Genomic DNA, 21,712 nt, shown 5'->3' on the forward strand with positions numbered 1-21,712 from the left:
TTTATCAGACTGGGGGGCGACAACCAGGAATTTCAACATGTCACCGTGGGCTCCAGAAAATGGATTTCTCTCAATTTGTTGACATTTTAGAGACTAAAGGATTCTTAGCTTGGTCAAAAAGTAATGCACAGATAAATCAATAATGAAAATAATTAGTCCTCCTACAGTGTCATGTTTATAGTCCCTCAAAGGTTAATGAAGTGTCAAGAAGCCACTTAACGGCCTGCTGTTTTGATTATCGATTAACTTATTAAGCAACATTGTCAGAGATGAGCTGTTTCCAGCTTCTGTTTATGTGACTGTAAACTGGATGTTTGGACTTTTAACTGGACCAACACCTGTAGGAGTGTTTTTATTTTTTTTAAATCCCATCTAAACAGGATCGTGTCAGAACTTTCACCATGTTATCCAGTTCAAAACTGTGTGCACCGTTCTTTCTTTTGCAGAAAGTGCTGTAAAATGACTTTTAAAGAAAAGGTCAGTAACACAGCTGTAAAGACGTGGACGTGTTCATTAATGTAGGTTAACTTCTCCTGTGAGGACATTTTATATTATTACAGCTTTGGTATGTGAGTCATTATCTGCCTCCACTTATGGGTGTCAGAGGAAAAGTTCGAGATGTTGACTGATGCATTTAGAAGTGTTTACACCCTCATTGTGGTATGTTACAGGTAACTTATTAAATGTCCATAAATGCTAAGTAGGCAGGCTTCAAGTTACTTAGATGTTTAATCTTGGTGCCATCCTGCAGAAGTCTTGATTAAAGCTGAAGTGGTGACATGTGGCTGACCTGGTTGGCTGTTCCCAGGTCAGATGGGACTGCAGACAGTGATTCTGGAGCAGACTCAGGCCTGCATGACAGGACTGGAAGCTATTTACAGTCAATCACATCCTGTATACAAAGTAGAGCAGAGGCTGTTACTCGTACTTTGTTCCACTGCTTTGGACTTTAAGTGACTCTGGTTTTGACCCGATTACTGAGCGAAAAACAAGCTTTTCTAGAAATATTTGGTTTAAATGGCTCCTGTTTTTATTCCTGTGAATGCCAGTATGATAAATCATGAAAAGATGGTTTGACAGGAAAACATATTTCTCCTATTGACTTCTCACTAGTTTCAATGGAAAACAAACCGACTGAATCTTTAGTTAATTAAAAAACAAAGCAACAAAAAAGAAGTGGCAACTATTTTGATAATTGTTTTGGTAACTTTTCAGTGTGGTGATCCACCTTCGTTTGTCAGGTATTTACATTACGTTTCCCAGAAACGTTCCCACACCAGTGTTTGGCAGTGTGAACATGCACATTCAGCAACAGAGGACTTTACTGAAACTGCAATGATTAGTCAAACAACTGATCAAAAAAAAAAAGAGTGCCGTTGAGACCAGATTAATGGTCAGGTTTAAAACAAAGATGCTAACCCTTCCTCAGTTCCAGCAGGGCCTTTAAGAGGATTTACTTATTTACCTTTCTTCTTTGTCTGGTACTAAATTCAACCAGTTAGTAGCATAAATGTCAAACTGATATCTGAGGCTCAGATCAGTAGTCACACATTAAGTTTTTATCCATTTCTCTTATTATTACTACCAAATTGCATTGGAAATACTCCTGTAATTAAACTATGTATCGGCTAATTTTTAGGAAATTAGGAGAAACCTTTCCACAAAATTATCTGGGATGTGCAGGATGTGTTGAGCATCACCATTGGTTTTGTTTGGTTTTAAATTTCTCATGCATTAAAACACTTTTTGCAGCCAGCAAAGGTGATGCTTTGGTGCATTTACAGATGCAGCTTGTAACCGTCAGTTTAGACTGAACAGCTGTGGTGATTGCAGTGCTTTGCATGCAGAGTGCTGTATTAATGTAGTGTCTCCATCTTCACTGCTTTTCCCTCCCTGTTCCTTGGGAGACACCTGGCACTAACCATTGCTGTTGCAAACATTGTGCTGACTTGCTCTGTCAATACAGAGCAAAGCCGAGTGGCCGCCGGGCGTCGCTGCTCAAACTGAAATTATTTACCGAGCTGTTAGTCATGACTCAGGGCTGGAGCGGTGCAACGAGAACTGAAAATGCCCCTCACTGAACCGGCACCTTCCAGCTGGCCGTGAGGGAGGGGCAGCTCTGTGAGGCCTTGTTTCTCTCTTATCAACCACCTTCAACAGATGGGACAGCACAGCGACGTCCCACTTCTGCACACCCGTGACAGCAAAACATTATGTTTAATTTACACCTTCTGAAGCTGTCGCTGAGAAAAATTACACCACGTCTTCCGTGGGAATAATTATGGCCCGGATCAGATAGACTAATTACACAGTTGAGAGTCTTATGAAAGAAATATTCAAAGTGGTTTCACAGGCCAGAGCAAATGAATCTGTGTGGTATTTGTGAGAAGTCTCACAATAGTCCTCATTCACAGTGGCTGTCACTATCTGCTTCACAGTTACCATGAGAGCTTATGCTGGAATAAACAGAGTGCATGATGCAGTCAGTAAGAACATTTCCATATCACAGAATAGCTCCTGTGGTGCACCCACTCATATTGACTGATTAATCACCTATTCCTCATGGTTCATCTAGACAAGATGTTATTTTACAGTTGGTACTGGGGGGGCGAGTCCTGCAGCCACAGTCCTGTTTAGACTCCTGTTCGTATTTGACACAGTTTTAATGAGTGTTTCCAATAATCCTGAATGTTGCTGAGAGTTTCATCTGCTGCTGTTTACTGCTGCACTGCATTAGGCTTTAGGTCCGATTTACTGGATGCTCAAACATTAGACAAGAAATAGTTGCATGACCAGCGCTGAGCTCCAGTTCTGGTATCGACTCCACTCACACAGACACATTTAATAAGAGATTTAGTCAGTAACCATAATGAAACATGGACCTGGTCTCAACCCTCCTTCCACCCAGGTAGAAAATGACCAAATACATATTTATGCTTGTTGTTTACTAAGGTAAAAAAAACAACAACATTGCTATTAGGATGGAGTAGAGTAGCTGTAAATATTAAAGGGGTGTTCCACAGAATAAACACATCATAGTCTGTCTGTTTTGGCTCTGGAGGAGCCTTGGTTTGGTTGGGTCAGAGGAAACAACCCCGGTCAGGGTCACAGAACATTTTCAGGTACATTGTAGTGTGTGTGTGTGTGTGTGTGTGTGTGTGTGGCAGATACACCATGGGCATTTAAGGGACAGGAAGGGTTTAACAGGAGATTTTCATTATGCGAACTGTGGCTCCAGGGACTGACAGGCAGAACATTTCATCCTCTGCTCTAGTGATCTTTTTTTATTTTTTAATCATGTCTCGCCTGTCTCCTGATGTTACAGCGTTCTCTTGGTATCGGTGCATGTGTGTTTCTAGAGCAGCATTGCAGATCAGCTTCCTACATGTCCGCTCAACATAAATTTCTTTATCTGCCTGAATCTGTGAGGGTCTGAACGTGCGGACATCTGTGTGCAGCTCATAAATCTGTGGGTGCTGCCGCCGCGCCAGATGAGTAAGCTAGGTGCTGTTTTTGTGCACTGCGTGCATGTACTGTTTATTTCCCAGCCTGCTTCCTGTTCTTGCTGCTGTGGTATCTGTAAGGTGTAGCATGTGATGCAGGCAAAACAATCACTACCTGGGCTGCTCGGGTCGAGTTGACAAACCTCTCCTAGTTGGTGTTGGGCAACAACTAACTGTGACCAGACAAAGTCGTATAAATGGCCCTTGTGTTACATGATACAGGTAAATCACACACCTGCCCAGGTTGCCTCTGTGTCCTGGGTTTTATGAGGAATAGGATGCGAGCAGTGTTTTCTGACATGTGCCTACTGGTACATTTTACATTTTAGGATCCTTGGATAAATGACAACCCACTTTGTCTTTGGAAAATCAGGTAAAGTTTGAAGCAGTTGCTCCATCGTAGATGAATTTGATGTCAGTTTTTACCCTGATGTTGCAGGAACTTTTCTCTCCTGTCTAATGTGTAGTGCTTTATAGTGTTGTATTGTTTGGCATCATGCAGGGCACCCACAAGTGTTGGTGAATTAGCTTAATAAAATGTTTTATGAGTGTTTGTATTTAATTAGAGCTCCTCCTGGGTATTGTCTGAGCCCTGTGGACGACGCACTGTGGGTGCTGCTGGTAGAGCTACAGCCATTTGTTGGTCAGTTTGCTTTTGCTTGACAGAAAGTGAATCAGAGTGAATTTAATTGGCCAGAAAAATTTGCCAGAAACTCACGGGTTCCTCAGCGTAAGTGGATATTATCTGGTCTGTGATGACGTCACTGTGCATGTCCCACTTTTCACATGTTGTATAATCCAAACAGCAAAGTGATGAACTGGGAAAATAAGATGCAGATTAACTGATAACAAAATGATTAGTTTCAGTTTTTAGGCAGTTTGAACCAAGGAGGAGACGAAAAACTGAAATGATTAATTAATGATTTAAGCCATTTAAGATTCACTAGTTCCACTTTCACTGTTTTGAATCGTTTTAAGTTTGTTATCTGTGGGTTTGGGGCAGGAAAAAAGAGAGAAATCCAGTCTTTACCATTTTCAGAGACTTTTTTTAGACTAAATGATTATTCAGCAAAATAATCAATAATAGAATTAGTTGCAGGGCTAGTTTCTGCTCTAACAACACCACCACCCTGGGGGCGTTGACATCCTGTGTGCTGCTCATTTGTACTCAGGATAGTGGCGGTCTACAGTGTCGTTTCCTTCCCATAATGCTTCATACATTTATAGACCTCAGATAAAAACACACCCACCCATGAATAAATGACTGAACTGTCACCTGGCACTTTGTGTCACTCAGGATGTGATTATATTTTGTTAAAATATGTAGTGACAGTACCAGATGACTCAGCTCTGGCTGAAAGACATCGTTTTGTAGTGTTTTTCTGACGCCAGTTAATGGAGGCCTGCTACAGTCCTCCTTGCTCACTACACGCCACCATCTGAAAGCCAGGTTACATAAATGGATTTGATTTTGAACCAGTTTTATTCCACCACCTCCGCATCACTGTCAGCACCAAGGGCAGCGCGCTGACCTTTATGGACAGAGTTCCCAGCGGCAGCGACAGCTCTGTCAGCGTGGCCCCGGTCCACAGTGCCATGCTGTCGCTGCTGCTGCTGCTGCATGCCCTTATGCACGGGAACATTTCCCAGCATGCTTTAGAGAGGGAGGGAGGGGCTGAGTAGAGATGAGAGAAGGGTCGAGAATGGGGGTAAAGAGGAAAGAGAGGAGGTGAGGTGAATAATGAAGATGGAGGGAATAAGTCGGGTGGGGCAGGAAGGATGACGAAGAGGGGACGGAGAGTTGATTCTTATAAAAAGACGCAACTGTGTGATGGCGGCACCATGGACGCCAGCAGGATGGACTGACGCTATTTGTGTTAAGTCAAAAAAAAAGATGAGATGATAATAATAATTTTAAAAGATCTAAATAGTAAGAGTGGGAGCAAACGCCTTTGGTTTTGCTTTCTCTCTGTCCAGTGCTGCAGTGCTGAGCTGCTCCAGCCCACGCACTGCCAGAGAGGGAGAAAGCGACTGGATGGAGGGACGGACCGAGGAGTGTGTGTGTGTGTGTGTGTGTGTGTGTGTGTTGCAGGGGGGCTCTGCTGCATCAACTCAGCCCTGTCAGGGGTCTTTTGTATCTTTAAAGCTCATGTGTTCCTGCAAGGGAAAGTCAAGTAGGCGAAGAGCAGCGACAAACATACAGGCAAAAACAGTTTTCTGTGGGAGTGGACCCAGACGTGTAGAGCTCATACTGTACAGTAGGGTGAGGCCAATTGCTTAAAACCAATATCACAATATATTTTTCTGACACTAAATGAACATATAATCATGGATAAAACCATCATTTTGGTGTTCAGTGCAATAAACTAATCAGTTTTAACTAATGAAGGTTTCCATGACGGACTAACCTGACAGTTACTCTTAACCCTGGCCCCTAATCCTACCCTTAATCATACCCTTGTCCACTGCCCTCGCCGTCAACCACAAACTTGACCATAAACCTGCCGAGATGAACAACTTCCAGCTATTATCGCCAAGTTCCTGCCCAGGTCGGTTGGAGCTTACAAGGTCCGCCATCTTGTCTGCAGCCAGGTTCTTTTAGAAAGTGGTCATGTGTCATCTGACCAACAGTCTACTTTCTAAATAAATTAGATATGAAATTTAGAAATGTATCAAATATTCGCATCTGAGGCGCCTGAAACTGTGCTGGTGACAATACATTCTACATCACTCTGAAACTGTGAATGTAAAAATAGGATGTCACTTAGTTTTAGTGTTTTGATCAGGTTTAAAAAAATCTTTTTACTTCAAAGTTGCAGATAAGATTAAATTAATAAAGATTGTAATATTGCAGCATTTCCCCTCAGATTTGACTTCCGCTGATGAATTAAATCACTCTTTGTTTCCTACAGAGACTCGTGTGTTGACTGAACGTTGGGGGTTCACTGTTCCATATGTGCTGTTTGAACTGAAGGTTGTCAGGTCCTTGGAAATGAAGCACAATGTGGCTGAGAGCCAGCAGACTGGCACCACGTCTCTGGGTGTTTGAATCACTCAGGGAGGCATTACTCATGCATTTAGGTTTTGTAACATGCAGCGCTTAAAATAACTGCATATTGAAGTAGGTTTTCTTTGGGATTACTGCAGTTTGAATAAATTACTGTCGATCAGAACAGATGCAGTCATTAAAAGTTGGACCGAATAAGAGTTGAACATCACTGTATTTACTGGATCTTCTAAATCACTGACTCTCTCATCTCCTGAGAGTGGATACAGATACTGTGCATGTACACAGGCAAAATGGGAGACCCACAGTACAGTGTGCTGTCTAGGGTTTCTGTAGCTGCTGCTGATGGACGGCAGGGTCCCGTAACGAAGTGTACAAAGGAAATTAAGGAGCTACGTCCAGCTGTAAAACGGTGGGTGGTGGTGAAACAGCTCCTGGATGAATCACTGGAAAACACTGCTCTCTGTTTAACTTGACTTGTCGGTGGCGAGCCAGAGTCACAGTTCCAGTGACGTCTGTTGACACAAGTTTTGAGTCATTTCCTGTTACTGCAGAACCAAGGGAGTGGGAAAAATGGATCAGTCCCCTGTTGAGCAACGTACAATTCCATTAGAGCCTCACAGACAATCGCATAAAAGTATCAGCTGATGCATGACAAGACACCGAGGAACAGAAGTGTCAAAGATATGTTTATCCACCGGAGAGTTTGTTCAAGTCATTTTCAGAACATCTCTGGTTCCAATTTAAATAAAACTAACTTGACCAAAAATGTTTATTTGTTAGTGGCCATGTAAAGAAAACTACAGTAATATCAGCCAATACTAAACTCTCATAGTTTTCATTGAAACTGGACATTTTTCTGTTTTCTGACCTGAACAGTGATGAGATCCATGACTCCAACTCCATGATCCAGTTGTTATGAAAGGAAAAAATAAGATGATCTAGTTAGAAAGTAGTTAATTTAATTGATTAATCATTGCAGCTTTAGTACATAGTTGCAGTATATAGCATGGAAATGGGTGACCTCAGTAGTGCACCACATCGTACTCAAGTTTCCTGGGATCCATGTAGGGAGGCAGAGCAGCAGGTGTACGTGCAGCGGGACAGATCAGGGGTGGGTGCAGACACACAGCAGCAGGAAGACGGCATGAGACCAGCAGAGATCTGCGCACTCAGGCAGAGACACGGACGCCATAAACACGGGCAGACTCAGGGTCGCAGCTGCTGCAGCTGGAAGTCGTGATCAAGATCCTAATGGGATCTGGTGTCTGGTTCTGGCTGCTGTAACAACTTCATTTCCCTTTGGGGATCCATGCAGGTTTCTCTGTCCATTTATCTGATAGACGTCTGCTCAGCAAACATCATGTAAGAAGTGTTCGGTTAGGAGGCATAAACGGCGCTGGCAGATGTTTGAATGTTGATGAGCACATCGCTGAACATTCTCGCAGTAGGGTTGACCTCCCTGTACAAGCTCTTAGGTAAATTAACAAGCTGAATATCCTTTAATAAACAAAGTCATGATGAGATAAAAATCTTCCTTTAGTGTTGCTCATTGTGCTCTGGTATAAAAATAAAAATAAAACTGTCTGACCTCTGCTCCGTTCACACTGTTTTAATAAGAGGCGACATTAAACTGAAAAAGACAAATCCACTCAGAATGGCGCGTTGGCTGTGGCACCATCCATGTTTTATTCTCTGAAACCTGCAGACCCCCAGGCCATGTTTACTCCATGAATGGACACAAGTGTACACATTCACTTTCATTGATTTTCATTTTATTTGTATTGAATTGAAGCATTAGTGCCTGGAAAGCCCACAGAAGTTCAGCTGTTTGCCAGCGGGGGCTTTTTAATTAAGACATCTGAGGAAGTGGGTTGGAAAAGGCCCCGCAACTTTGGAGACGCACTGATGTGAAGCCAGGCTGTCGGTGTACCCAAAACTCTCCAGCAGCGACGTTGCAGTGAATCGGGAAACTGTTCCCATCAGCTCTGTAACCCTAGAATCAGAACGTCCTGTTCTCCTGTTATTTCCTCCACTTACACTGAGAGAACAGGGCCACTTTTGATCTTCTGCCATGTGCTTCGTCTCTATTCTGATGCCACGGTGCATGTTTTGTCTTTTGAGCTCTGCTGCAGGTGATGTTGTTTCCTCAGCAACTGAATTTTGTCTCATTTTTGTTTTCTCTGTCCACTACAGAGAGATATCAAATATTGATTATTATAACTTAGAATTAACAGCTGCAGCTTGCTGACATTTACACCTGATATATTTCATAAACTGCTTGATCCTGATTCACTGCTACACGTCACTATGGCATCAGTGCAGGGCCACTATCACAGGGGCCACTGAATGTCCCTCTGTGCAGAAATCACTCCCACCTCACTTACATTTTGTAGCCCAAACACTTCCTCAGTTAACCGAGAAGATAATTTGCAGATTGTTTGATCATGAAAATAATTGTTAGTTGCAGCCTTAGTTTGATATTTAATTACAGATGAAAATCTAATGTGAAAAGTTGCTTTGATGCTGCAAAACTCAGACATAACCAGCATATTGAAACTATTTTCAACTTAAATTGTGAAACGTATTGATCGGAAGTAATCAATACATGAAAGCATGTGACTCCACCTTACAGCATTACATTTAGGTTTTTCTGGTAGTTGACCTCACGTAATAAATAAATAAATAAAGTTACAAATGGTTCAGGTGAGATGAACAACTTGAGACTTGTAAATCATCTCCACCTGCTCCCTGGAAATATCAGTGCCAACATATCAGCAGCTGTTTCAGAACCAGGAGCAGTGTGATCATGTTGTGAAGATGTTGGAAACATCTGTGTGCGTGTGTTGAATGAAATGGGATAAAACAGCAGTGACAATAAACGGCTTCTTTCTTACTTACCAGTGCCCTGCGTGTTGTTCTTCTCTTCCAGTGAACAACTCCATGTGAAGCTGTGAGAGGAGGAGAAACTTCACCAAGCAGAGGGAAGGTGGAAGCAGCCTGGACCTCATCAGCACCGTCCTGAGTGCCGAGGTTTTCCTGGGAAGTTTCTCAGCTGCTTTCAAAGCCGAGGCTCCTCATTGTTTACTCTCATTTTTCCACTATTTTTACTTTCTCTGACATTGTCAGAATCAGGATTTGAGCCCTCGTCCCCTCTCGTCAGCTGCTCTGTTCCAACTGAGACCAAAACCAGCTGCCAAACTGACTGTGTCAAACGAAGAAGCAAAAAACTACCCATCACTAAGTCCTCGTAGGAACTAGTTAGTAACTAGAAAACATCTTCCATCGTCTCCTCCTCAACCCACAAACACATTACAGCGTCCAGTTAAACTGACACTGAATCTCAACACATTCACAACAGAGTGTTAAAGAGATATTTTAGAACCATTGTAAAGGTTTATATCCGTTGTCTTCGGTCAGTGTTTGCTGCTCTTAATGCTTAAAACTGCGAGATGATGATGATGATTAGTACATTATTAGTTCCAAGTGCTTTGTAAACGGATTCTCCAGCTAAGGGTTTGTTTGTAGCTGGCAGCATGGCAGGCAGCGATAGCTCTGCCTCTTTGGCAGGATGGCGTTTGACTGACAGGCAACACGGGCCACGTCTGCCCTGATAAATATCGGCACCGCTGCCGCTGCTATCTCGGGGGCTTGGAGAGACACTGTCGTCTCAGTCTGCGCTGTGAAACACTGCTGACACTTTGCCTTCTCCTTCTTCCAGTTGCTTACGTGCGAGAGGTCTCTGACTTTTTGTCGTCTTGTTTCTTCCATATGTGGCTCTTGATTACACCGCACTAAACAACCCGATCGCCCCCTTTATCTAATCCCAGTGACCTCATCAGACTTTTTGCATTCTTCCTGTTACTCTACTGAAACATGCAATTTAAAACCTTTCACAGTATTTACATTTTTTTTGTGGAAGGACATCCAGTTTGTAAAAAAAAAAGGGAACACAACCTAAAGCCATACTGAACACCAGCCATAACGATACCGTTCACATTTACAAAACAGCTTCGACATTACTTCACACGGTGACTTTCAGTCACGTCGGTGCACATACGCATTCAGGGAGCGGGTGATGAAACCGCTGGTGAGACGTTTCACACATTTCAATGAGAGAACAGCTTTGGACGTCCTGACTTTTTCTACCTGCGTCTTTCTGGCTCGCGCTCTGAACTGAACCGTCAAGTGGCACGAGCGTGTTGATTCGCCGTCGTCGTCGTCCCGTGTTCCTCTGTGTTGACGGATGAATCCGGACACTTTCATGTCTGTGCTGTGGGCAGAACCTTGCTCCCCTGCTAGAACCGGGCCCAAGCCCTCCTTCATTCTCTTCTGCTGGGCCACGCTACATTCAGAGCAGACACTCACACAAGGGCATCGACCGCACTTAGATCCTCACGGTCTTCACCTCTGCTCTCTCTAATCTGTGAGCACTTCATCGCTGTTGATTCTGTGAATGCCTTGACGTGTCGTTTAGCAGCACCTTTATTTTTAAAGTCACCACTCTCTATTCATTTAAACCAAAATTTTAATAAGCATATTGACCTTTACTGATATTGCTCCTTGAATTTTCAGAAGGGAGGAGCTGGTTCATCGAGCAAATTGTGTGCGGTGTAGAAAGAAGAAGAAGAAGAAGAAGAAGAAAGAAACGGGTGCCAAATTTAGACTGACTTCCTCTCAGCTTGTTCACCAAAGCTGAGATCTCTAAAGCTGCCAGCACTGTTTACACACACACAGCTTGAATATTTGAACTGATAACATTATTTTTCCACATGTGATTTTATACATCAGTTATCCACACAGGACAACAGAAGTGCCGAACCCCAGCATCAGTTAAAGCTCGTCGCACGTGCACAGTAAAGTTTACACACAGCGCTTAATGTTTACAGACTACATCTGTCGTCGCAGGTTCTTATGTGAATTTTACCTTTTGTGTCACAGAAAACCTCTTCTGGAGCAGCCATTTGTTTTGTTTACATCAAATGTAAGGAAGTACTGCCTTTGTTGGGGATTTAACATTTTGGCCAGTTGGACAGTAAAACCACTTTTTCATCCAACAGACCAAAATTACATATCCAGCACCAACAACCCCGTTCTGTGCTATATTTTTAAAGTGATTATTTCGGAGCTCCAGCCTGTCAGCAGGCTGTTTGTATAGGGCCTAAAACTCTTGACACACCTCAATGTTTACAAAAGCTGCTTAAGGGAATAGTTTATGTAAGAGAAATGTTTACATATGACATTGATGAAGCAGTGTTTGGACAGAGTGAATCTGCTGGACTCCTAAGAGACACCCTTTGCATGTGGGAAGCGTGAACACAACAGGAAGGGGTTCATTCACCTGGACTGTTCTTACAGACGGTTTTTATAAGCGAAGCTGTCGCCTTGGAAGCTCCCAGTGTGTTAGAAGCTGTTTATGTACATTTTTTAACAACAGCTGAAGAACTTTCTGGTAAAAACAATGACACCTACAGTTTCAAGAAGGATGTTTTGCTTGTCCTTCGTAGTCCTGCTTGTCTCCCGTCTCGCTGTTTCCACGGGGACCGTCAGCACCGAGCGACGTGCTGCTGACAGTGGCTCTGCTGCAGCAGGTAAAACGAGCACCGCCTTGTTCCTCCTGACCGGCTACAAGCCCCCGATGCCCGCCGGGCCCAGAGTGGCGCTGAAAGCAGCCGAGGTAGAGGAGGGAGACGATTCCCCAGTTATGGCCGAGCTCCCCCCAAAGCCCCTCCCTCAGACCATGCTGCCGAGGAACATGACGGCAGACGCCCTGAAGCCCCCGCTTGGTGCGGCCCAGGTGGCTCCTCCTCCAAGACAGCTGGTGGATGTGGACGTGTGCAGGTAGAGCCAAAACAGAAGTGTGTGCTGTGGTGTAGATTTCAGTTCATCACTGTTTATTTTGGAGTCAGAGTCAGCTGGAGCAGCTTCAACATCTGTAATGTGACGTCACATGTGTGGGAAGGGCTTAGTTATGGAAGGGATTTAAATCCCTGAAATGTGATCGGATTGTGAAAAGAAAAGTGAATTTAGCAGGATATGGAGCTGGATAGAGAGGCAGGATGGTCCACCTCTACACACGTCCTCATGTCCACTAGACCAGGAGAAGGAATGAGACCTCAGTAGATGATGTTGCTAACAGTCAGGTGTGGTTTTATGTGATGGACAATTTTAATATTTTACAGGAAGATGAAATAAAATTTGATATAAAAATACAAATTTAAAAGTAATAACACAGAGGCACTGGATTAGAACTTGGGAAAACATTTTTATTTCACTGAAAATCAGATGAAATTTAATTATTTTTTAATCTAAAAATGAACCTGCTCACTGAACCGTTTCTTGTTTATTTTGGAGGATCTCTGGAATGAGTGTGTTTAATGAAAACCACAGGGGATCGGTGTCCTCTCGCAGGACAAGACGACCTAAAATATAGGTGAAAACTAGTTCAAATGAATCTGTTTAATAAGAACTGAGTGCAGATTGTTTGAGCGCCTCTCTTCAGCATGTTGTATAAAGTTAACCAAGTTAACCTTTACAGAAGCTAAGTTCGAAGCAGAATGGCTTTGTCTCCATCTGTGTAATGTGTTGATCACACCGGAAAGCGAGACTCATCCTGATTCTTTTCCTGCAGCTCTAATCTTGATCTCAATGAACCTTTATTTTACACTGAGAGGCGTCTTGCTGTTTCTAGGCAACACGTAATCGGCTCTAAATCAGCTGTGTGTTGGTGAGCAGCTACACACAGCTCACTATCATCAGCGGCTGCATTCAGCCCAAAGCAGCACTAACAGCACAGCAACAAGAGGCTAACAGATCTACTAGTGTTCCTCTAAATGTGGTGTTGCTTTCAGTGTGGCGATCATTTCTGTAAGATTTCTTAGCTCGGCCTCCTCAGAAATGCTAACTAGCAGCCTTTCCTCCATTTTGCTATTGATTGTTTAGCTACTAAGGCAGAATCCTGCACCATCCACAGATTACACAGCAAAGAAAATGCAACAACATTTATCTGCGTGGAGCCGGAGGTGCTCAGAGAAGAACGTAACAAAGTACAAACACTTATTTGATTTGCTCATACTCTTTGGGGGATGTAGATCATCCCCAAAGGACACCCACTGGCGCTGCTTCGGCAGCGACCTGTTGACCTGCACCTTTCCTGCTGGATCCAAACAGGCTATCATGTCAGCCATAAGCATCTACCCTTAACCCACCAGACCCCTCTTTGCTTGGCTGTTTCCGCCTCTCAGAACGATTACAAGGGGTCAGACTTTGGGATCCTAATGAGTACAAATGCTTCAAATCACCTGCAAAACTGTAACAGAAACATCCTCTGTCCATCAGTAGAAGTGCAGCTGTTGTGATCGCTCTGCTTGTATTGGCACAGATGACACTGTCCTTAATAGGAGTCTACTGGTACTTGCTTTGCTTGGAATGAGTGCTTTGGAGCCTTATGTTGAAATCTGTGCTACTTTAATGTGGGATTCATTAGAGTCCGATGAAATGGGCGTGGATCAAATGTGGCCATGAAGAATGGACATTAATTTGTTGGAGAGCTGCTTCTGAATTTGAATCTTTGGGTTTGACACCTGAATAAATGAGACTGAAAAGACAGTGACATCCCATTGTTGCTTGAGCAAACAAGCCAAGTTGCAGAGATTTCAAATACTACAGAAAATACAGCCTCGGACACAGCAGGGCGGACAGTATCATCACACACAGAACAAGACTTTACAACAGCTTTTTCTCTGCCGCAGTAAAACTGATGGCAAATACGAAAATGTGAGAATATACAGTATGTGCACTAACCCCTTACTAGACATGTGCAGTAACCCCCGTATCCAACTCCACCATGTGATGTACTAAGTGCAATGTTTGAAGTTCACTGTGGGAAATACTGTTATTCTATTTTTGTGTATTGGGGTTTTAATGCTTTGTTGCCTTTATGTAACTTTTTATTTTAGTGTTCTTTCTGGCTTTTGACTCCTTACCTGACTCCAAAGGAAAGTGGCACAAGAATTCCTATATGCCTAGACTGTCTGTTTATGCATAAATGGCAGATAAAAATCTTGAATCTACAGCATGGGTGACATTTGTCTTTGTTCCACAGGGGTTACTTTGACGTCATGGGACACTTTGACAGCACGTTCAACTGTTCCAAGGGCAGCTACATCTACTGCTGCGGCACCTGCCACTACAGGTTCTGCTGCGAGCACCAGAGGAACCGGCTGGACCAGGACTCCTGCACCAACTACAAGTCCCCCGTCTGGGCCGACCCACAGGTCCCCGTCACCGTGCCCACAGGCAACAAGCCTGACCCAGACTTCGAGACGCTTCAGCAAACCAACAGCAGGTCAGAGCCTGGACTAGTTTGTCACTGTTGGTGGTGAAACCAGTTTTAGAAAAGTAAAATATTTTACTAACTGTAACAAATAAGTGATGTCAATCTGGTCAAACCCTTCATTGCATTTGTTTTTTGTTCTGAAAAACAATGAATTTGCTTTGCTGCACATTAGTAAACGACCTAACACACGTCCTTGTTGTTTACATACAGAAAGGATGTCTGGAAAATCCAGACTTTAGAGCTCCTTTATCATTTTGATCAAACTCAGCTACAGTATTAGCAAGAGTAAAGTAGTAAAAAACATAGTGTGAGTCACAAAGCTGGTAATAGTGCTGGTATTTACTTTGCACCATGTGTAAATAGTCTTTGATACCTTCGTACATCAGTACATGGCCAGCTTTCCACCGTGATCCGTCCAAGCACATGGCGAGGCAGTACAGACTGCTACGCCCTCCGCTGTCGTGCTGAGTGAGCTGATGTTGTTTCCTTCTAAAACCAGTACGGCCTACGTGATTGGAGGGGTGATCTCCTTCACGCTGGTGGTGGCTGTGGGTGTCAGGATTGCCTTCAGCAAGGTGTCGCGCCGACCCCAAAACAGGGACATCAACATGCCCAGGTGAGTCTCGACAACAAACCTGTTGTGACTGAGGCTGACCAAAAGCTGCCAGCAAAATAATTGGCAGCATTTTATTGTGGTTTTTTTATTATTATCATACTCACCTTGCATTAAGTCCCATCTGCACTGTTCGACAGCCATTTACTATTATATACGCTATACTGGATACTTTTAACGAAGATTTACTTTTTATCCTTGGTTGCTTTTACCATTAATGTTGTCATCAGTGTTCCTTGTCCTGTTATATGTTGTTATATGTCTTTTATCCACTAGTGCACATCAGATTTCCCCCCAAGGGACAATAAAGATCTGAACATGTATGGATGGAGCCACACCTACACCCTGTTTTTTGTGGCCTGAATTGAAATCCAAACTTTACTGCGTTGTGTTTTTTTCATGTGGTCCATTAAGATTCACGCTGCCTGCTTCCAGTTGATGCACAGCTTGTAAACTAAAGTCAGATGACTTGTCGTTGGTTAGTCAGAAGCATTTGATTCCTGTCTTTACAACTTCAGATAAACATGATGAACCTGGGTTTTGCTGCGCCTTGTCTTGACTTCAAACTGTGAAACATCAAGAATAAGAGGGTCACTGATATTTTGTTCAACTCTGAATGAACTGCTCCAAACCAGCAGCTGTGAATGTTCCCCAAACCCACATCAGAACCAAATGGCGGCCAAAACAAAGACAGTCCTTACAATAATACACAAATCAGATGAACAGTGAGATTAAGGCCAGAAGAAAGTTGTGTCTATTGTGGTAAATGCTCGCAGCTAATGGAAGTACTGATGATGATAAAATCAGTTTGGACTGGATTGATTTGACTTGGTGATTTAATAAAGATCAACATCTTTAAAAAGATTGAAGTCAGGTTGTTTGACTTGACTATGTTGATATTTTCTCCATATTCTTATTGTTTTTCTCCTTCCTGTCCTCTCATGTCCCTTTTTCCTCCTGTCCTCATCCATCCACCCTCTGCCGCGTCAGGTCGCTGGTGGATATCTTACGTCACCAGTCGAGCCCCGTGCAGCAGGGGGAGAGGAACAAGAACACGATGCTGACTCCCACCGCCTCCGACGGACGCATATCCAAAAACCTCTACACCCCCATCCTGCAGAGCAAAGACAACCGCAGTAAGTGATGAGATGTTTGTGTGCGCTCAGCAGAATTTGGACACAAAAACACCAACTTTGCATGTTTTGGGGTGAAAACATGAAACGAGGATTCAAGTGGCATGGACGGTGCTGGTTTTACCAGCGACACACATCACACTTCGGGTGTAGGCGGTATTAATTCAGTCATTAGAAGAAATGACTGCTTAATAATCATATTTACTTCTTGTAGAGTGGATTCATCTTTGGTCATCCTATGTTTACTAGTGCTTAAACCAGAAGGTGACCACATATATGACATATTGCAAAAAGCCAGCCATTAGTTTAAACAAAGAAGCAGCTGCTGTAAATTTGAGGCAAAACAAATCCGTTCATTAGCCGCTCGAGTCAGTACTCGTATGAAATAAAACATGGATTTCTAAACCAGAAAATATGATTTCTGCAAAACAAATTTGACTTAAATAATTGTATTTTTATGCTCCACTTTCTCAGTCTATTCTTTCTCATGTTGCAGTTTTACATGATTACAGACAAAGTGTCCTCATTAGTTTTGGGGCTCATAAGATAATAAGACGCCTGTTTTCAGCTAAAACAGTGTAAATAAGTCGACAGTTCTCAAAACGAAGCTGTTATTAAACTCACTTGAGGGCTTAGCTGTACATTTATCTGTAAGTGTTCATTTTAAAGTTGTTTTAGTTTTATTATTTTACAGTTTAAATGAAGTAGATGTCCCCTTTAACATTTTTAAGGTGCTTTACCACTGTCTGCTGATCAGACTCAACAAGTCCTTATTTGATTTTTGTTTTCTCACTCTCACGCAGCTACATCTCTTTGTTGTTTCTGAGGAGACAGTGTTGCTCTCATTATCAGATTATAGTTGGCACACACATTTCTCTGAGGTTTGAGCGGTGGACATCAGACAGGTCGGACACAGAATCGACACTTTCTTTGAGTCTGCTCTTGTTCTCTCACCCTCTCTCACCTCTCACAGCAACAAGCTCTCTCTCTCATTTCAGTCTCTCCAGGATTTTGCTGAGTTGTTTTTTAATTTTGCGGAACTTTTAGTTTTAACTAAAAAAAACCCTGCAGTTTGCCCTTGTCACTGATGCCGAACGCCTTCTGTGCTCTGTTAAGACAGACTGACTCCAGCTTCAACACATTAAAAGCACATGTATGCTGACGTTTTGCACATAAAACTTTACTGTAAAGCCTGAACTGCAAACTGCAGCTCCTCGCTGATCGTCTCCTCCCTGTCTGGAGACACGGAAAGACAGGCTGTATAAATTATGTTGATCAGCAGTTGAATTTATTGTAGACATATGTTGAGCTACAGTGATTGTTCAGTTATTTGTTACTGTTTTGATAATCAGTTCATTATTTTTTACATCAAGAGTTTCAAACATTTGCTGGTTAAAACTCAAATGTTTAAGCTTAATATGAAAAATATAATAATTGCATAATTATATTTTGAGCTTTGAGAAATAAAAGCATTTTTCACTCTTGTCTGACAAACTGAGTAATCAGTAAAAGAGAGAATAATTGGCTGATGGCGATACCTGTTGGCTGCAGCCCTAGAGATGTGTGTCGGTAAAAAAAAACTGAAGCCATTTCCTGCAGGGACTGTCTTCTCTCCCCTGTCTCTGTCTTTCTGTCCCTCTCTCTCTCTGTCGCTTTGTTGACACAAATGCTTACTCGACACGTGCCTGTTGTGTCTCTGGAGTGGTTGTCCGTCAGTTTGTTGGCTCTGTTCTCTTTGCAGCTGGGAACTTGCACCACCATTTTAACCAGCAGGGGTCTGCCTCCAGCCCCAAACACTCTGCTACCATCGGTAAGCCTCGTGGTTAGCAGCACAGTCCAGCACAGGTGGCGGCGGCGAGCTGCCGGCCAGAATCACGGCCTCACTACCGCTCTGTCTGTCTGTTGGTATGATGGCCTGTTGTCCTGCGCTCTTACAACAGCTGTGCCTTTGTCAACACCACCTTGTGGCTACACCCATATTTGTGCTTTAAGAGATGCTTATAATGGTGCACATGGTTGTGTTGAAGGGACACATCTTTCATAAGAGTGTGAGCTCAAAGTTGTCTGGCCTGCCCTCTGTCTGATGCAAGCCTGTGTGCCCCCCTACCCCCACCCCTCCCCTGCTGCTGCTGCTTCTTCTTTCTGTGTAGCAGTGATGTGCAACTGTGCTTACAGCCGAAACCACACCCTGACGGAGGTCTTGGCTTGAACAAGGTCACTGTGCTTTCCTGAGTCTGTTTTCCCAGGCTTTGCAAGAAAAAAAGAAAACAATGCTAGCACAAGTGAGTGTGAAGGAAAGCTTATGCATCTAACATGGCTGCCACAGAAACCTGGGTAAGGCTGCTGTGGAAATATGAGCACGAGCTTCACTGAACTTTTTAAGCTGTTTCCGTGCCAGTTATTACACCTACACCTGTCCCTCGAGGGAGGAATTACACAAGAAGGCAACCGCAAAGAATAAATCTGAGTTAGATTAAAAATAAACTACAAGTTTAGCTTAAATGGTGCTTTCACGAGTTGTTATGGATGTAAACCCCTTATTTATTAACTGATGTCATGATTAAATAAACTAACAAGTGTGTAGGTACTGCTGGAAATAAATGTGCAAGCACCACTTTGTTTGCTTCAGTGTTGACTGAAACATGGAGACCTCGTGTCTAGCGCTGCTGACACTGAAGGGTTTGCTTGTTTAATACGGGCCATAGGTGCAGCGCTGCCAGAACACACTGGAACGACAATCCGCTGCTTTTCTCTCCATGAGACAAAAAGGAATATTTGCATAATCTGAGCAGTTGAAGATTCAATCATCAGTAAAGTGTATGTCCTGCAGAATAAAATGGTCAAAACTCAGTGTTTATTGTCTTATGCACAGTGAGGAAACGTGTTTCCCTCTACAATGAAATTCTTACTTCGCTGTCCACAGTGAATGCCAAACAATGCAAGGTGAGAAATATAAGGTAGATAAATTGTACACAAAGTCTAAAGGCCCTTAAAACAGCAAGTGGAAACAAGTGTATGCTACATTGGAGCTGGATGTGCAATAGGCAGCAGTGAGTGTGCAGTTATGCATGTGCAAACTGAGAATGTAAACAGTACAGGTCGACAGTACATGACGTATTTCCTGGTAGTAAACTCCTTCAGCTGTTTAGGAGTCTGATGGCAGAGGTAAAGAAAGAGTTTTTCAGTCTGGAGGTCCTGCATTTCACACTTCTGAACCTCCGGCCAGAGGGTAGGGAGGTGAACAGTCCGTGCTGGGGGTGGGAGTGATCTTTGAGGATGGAGGCAGCTTTCCTACGCACCCTGCGGTGGTAAATGCTCTGCAGAGAGGGCAGTGGAGTCCTGGTGATCTTCTCCACAGTCTTTACCACTCTCTGTAGGCGCTTGCAGTCCATAGCAGTAGTGCTGCCATACCAGACAGTGATGCAGCTGGTCAAGATGCTCTCAATGATGCCGCTGTAGAAGTTGCAAAGGATCCTAAGCGACATGCCAAACCTCCTCAGGAAGTACAGCCGCCATTGGGCCTTCCTCCGATGAGATCTCCTCTCCTTCCTCATGTCCACTATCATCTCCTTCGTCTTGTCCATGTTGAGGCTGAGATTATTGTCCTTGCACCATCTAAGTTGTGATATTAAAATTTATGGTACTGTGATTGATTCACAATGTCGAGTCAGACTCAGTCATTCGGACTGCCAAACTGGAGCGTGATCTCCAGGAGGGGCCGTGGAGGCAAACACCAGATGTGACAATTGGCAGCAGAAACAGGCTTTATTTAGGCTTAACTTCAGTGATGATGGGATTTAAACTGTTTTACCTGTGAGTGAACAGCTGCAGGCCTATATGACACTAGCAGAGCACAGGATGTCCAGTTGTGAGCCCCGTGCACAGCCGATGTGTTCACTGCTGCTGGTTGACATGCAAACCAACATGAAGCGGTGAACATTCGGTACGTTTTGGAGCCAGCTTCACCCTGGAGTGGACACCATCTGTTTTCTTATAGATTTAGGAGGCATTTGATGACTGGTCATGACAAATATGGAGGAGTTCATTTTTCATATTTTGGATGGGACGTGTCTCTTGTCGAGATTATGGCCTAGTTATGGCTATAGCTAATGGCTTTTGATTCGTATTGTTGTTCTGCCACACCAGAGAATAAAGTCAGCCTGACATCTGATCCTTTGGGTAATTACAGTTACCACACACGGAGAAGTGTTTACATGGCCCTCAAAATGAGCCACAACTTAACCATGTGCGTACACGTGCATGCCTCATAGGTGCGCTCCTGTACTTCAAATAGCACTACAACTCTGATCCAGGGTGACAGCCTTCAGAGGTTGTTGCCAAATCTGATATGAGCCTCCTTGAAGATTTTGGCTCATTCATGCCAGTTCATTGAAATGATTGGTAAAAGGTTAAGATCTGATGCCTTTATTCAGTTCTTCATCCTGGTTTAGTTTGGTTTTGTCCTCACTCTTCCTGTGTTAGATAATGGCAGCAGCTTCCTGCGAGGATGCAAGAACAGAGCACTTCATCTCTCTGAGTCAGATACTCTGCACACCATGAAGTTCACTTTTCCATGACACCATTATCAAACCTCTCTGTCAGCCATCGTAGGTGTTCCAAAAAAAATCAATTGCACTCTTGGAAATGATGAAGCTAATCCTGAACCCTGGCACAAAAAAAAAACAGCACATTTAGTTCAGAGTTTGATGCTTTTAGTTGTATTTTCTACAGCTGTCATTGTGCTCAGTTTGTGCTTTGTAAGCTGTATGAGCTCAGCTAGCATTGCTTTTCCCCCATCGTGTGTACAACATGCACGGTACAGGAGTCGGTGTGGTGTGTGCTCCCTGGGTGATGTTTAACAGAGACATTATTGGCCATTACTGTCAGTGGTCAATGACCAATATATGTCCAGCAGTAATCTTAAGCCCATAACCGTTACCACCCTGGATGGACTCGACATCGATTGTGCCCGTCTCGAACACAGGAAACAACAGCAAATGGCCAGTTTCTCACAGTTACATAATCTTTTATTGCTGCTGCGTATATATTTTTATCTTCTCACATTTAACCCTTTTTTACATCCTCTGAGAAACCCAGTAGTTGCTGAAGCTTTTCCTT

At 43.3% G+C, this 21,712-nt stretch overlaps 1 protein-coding gene and 1 long non-coding RNA gene across 5 annotated transcripts in view; one reads left to right on the top strand and one right to left on the bottom strand.

Annotated features, from left to right (window-relative positions):
• shisa7b (shisa family member 7) overlaps positions 1 to 21,712 on the top strand; it is a 35,095-nt gene that overhangs the window by 3,149 nt on the left and 10,234 nt on the right. For 3 of the 4 annotated variants that reach the window (XR_002276190.1, XR_002276191.1, XM_020615419.1), the window contains exons 3-7: positions 9,443 to 12,351; positions 14,615 to 14,857; positions 15,348 to 15,464; positions 16,452 to 16,597; positions 18,336 to 18,404. Coding sequence is in view for 2 of the 4 variants with exons in the window: in XM_020615419.1 (XP_020471075.1) it covers positions 11,972 to 12,351; positions 14,615 to 14,857; positions 15,348 to 15,464; positions 16,452 to 16,597; positions 18,336 to 18,404 (955 nt within the window). In the remaining 2 variants the exon portion in view is untranslated. The remainder of the gene's footprint in view (positions 1 to 9,442; positions 12,352 to 14,614; positions 14,858 to 15,347; positions 15,465 to 16,451; positions 16,598 to 18,335; positions 18,405 to 21,712) is intronic. The other variant, XM_020615420.1, reaches the window with a different exon arrangement.
• Positions 6,836 to 9,482, bottom strand: LOC109968867 (uncharacterized). The gene is made up of 3 exons (XR_002276192.1): positions 9,412 to 9,482; positions 7,382 to 7,410; positions 6,836 to 7,096 (listed from the first exon to the last, which is right to left on the bottom strand). It is a non-coding gene; the product is annotated as an uncharacterized LOC109968867 (long non-coding RNA).

The sequence above is a fragment of the Monopterus albus genome, unplaced genomic scaffold (assembly GCF_001952655.1).
Source record: "Monopterus albus unplaced genomic scaffold, M_albus_1.0 scaffold165.1, whole genome shotgun sequence".
NCBI lineage: Eukaryota > Metazoa > Chordata > Actinopteri > Synbranchiformes > Synbranchidae > Monopterus > Monopterus albus.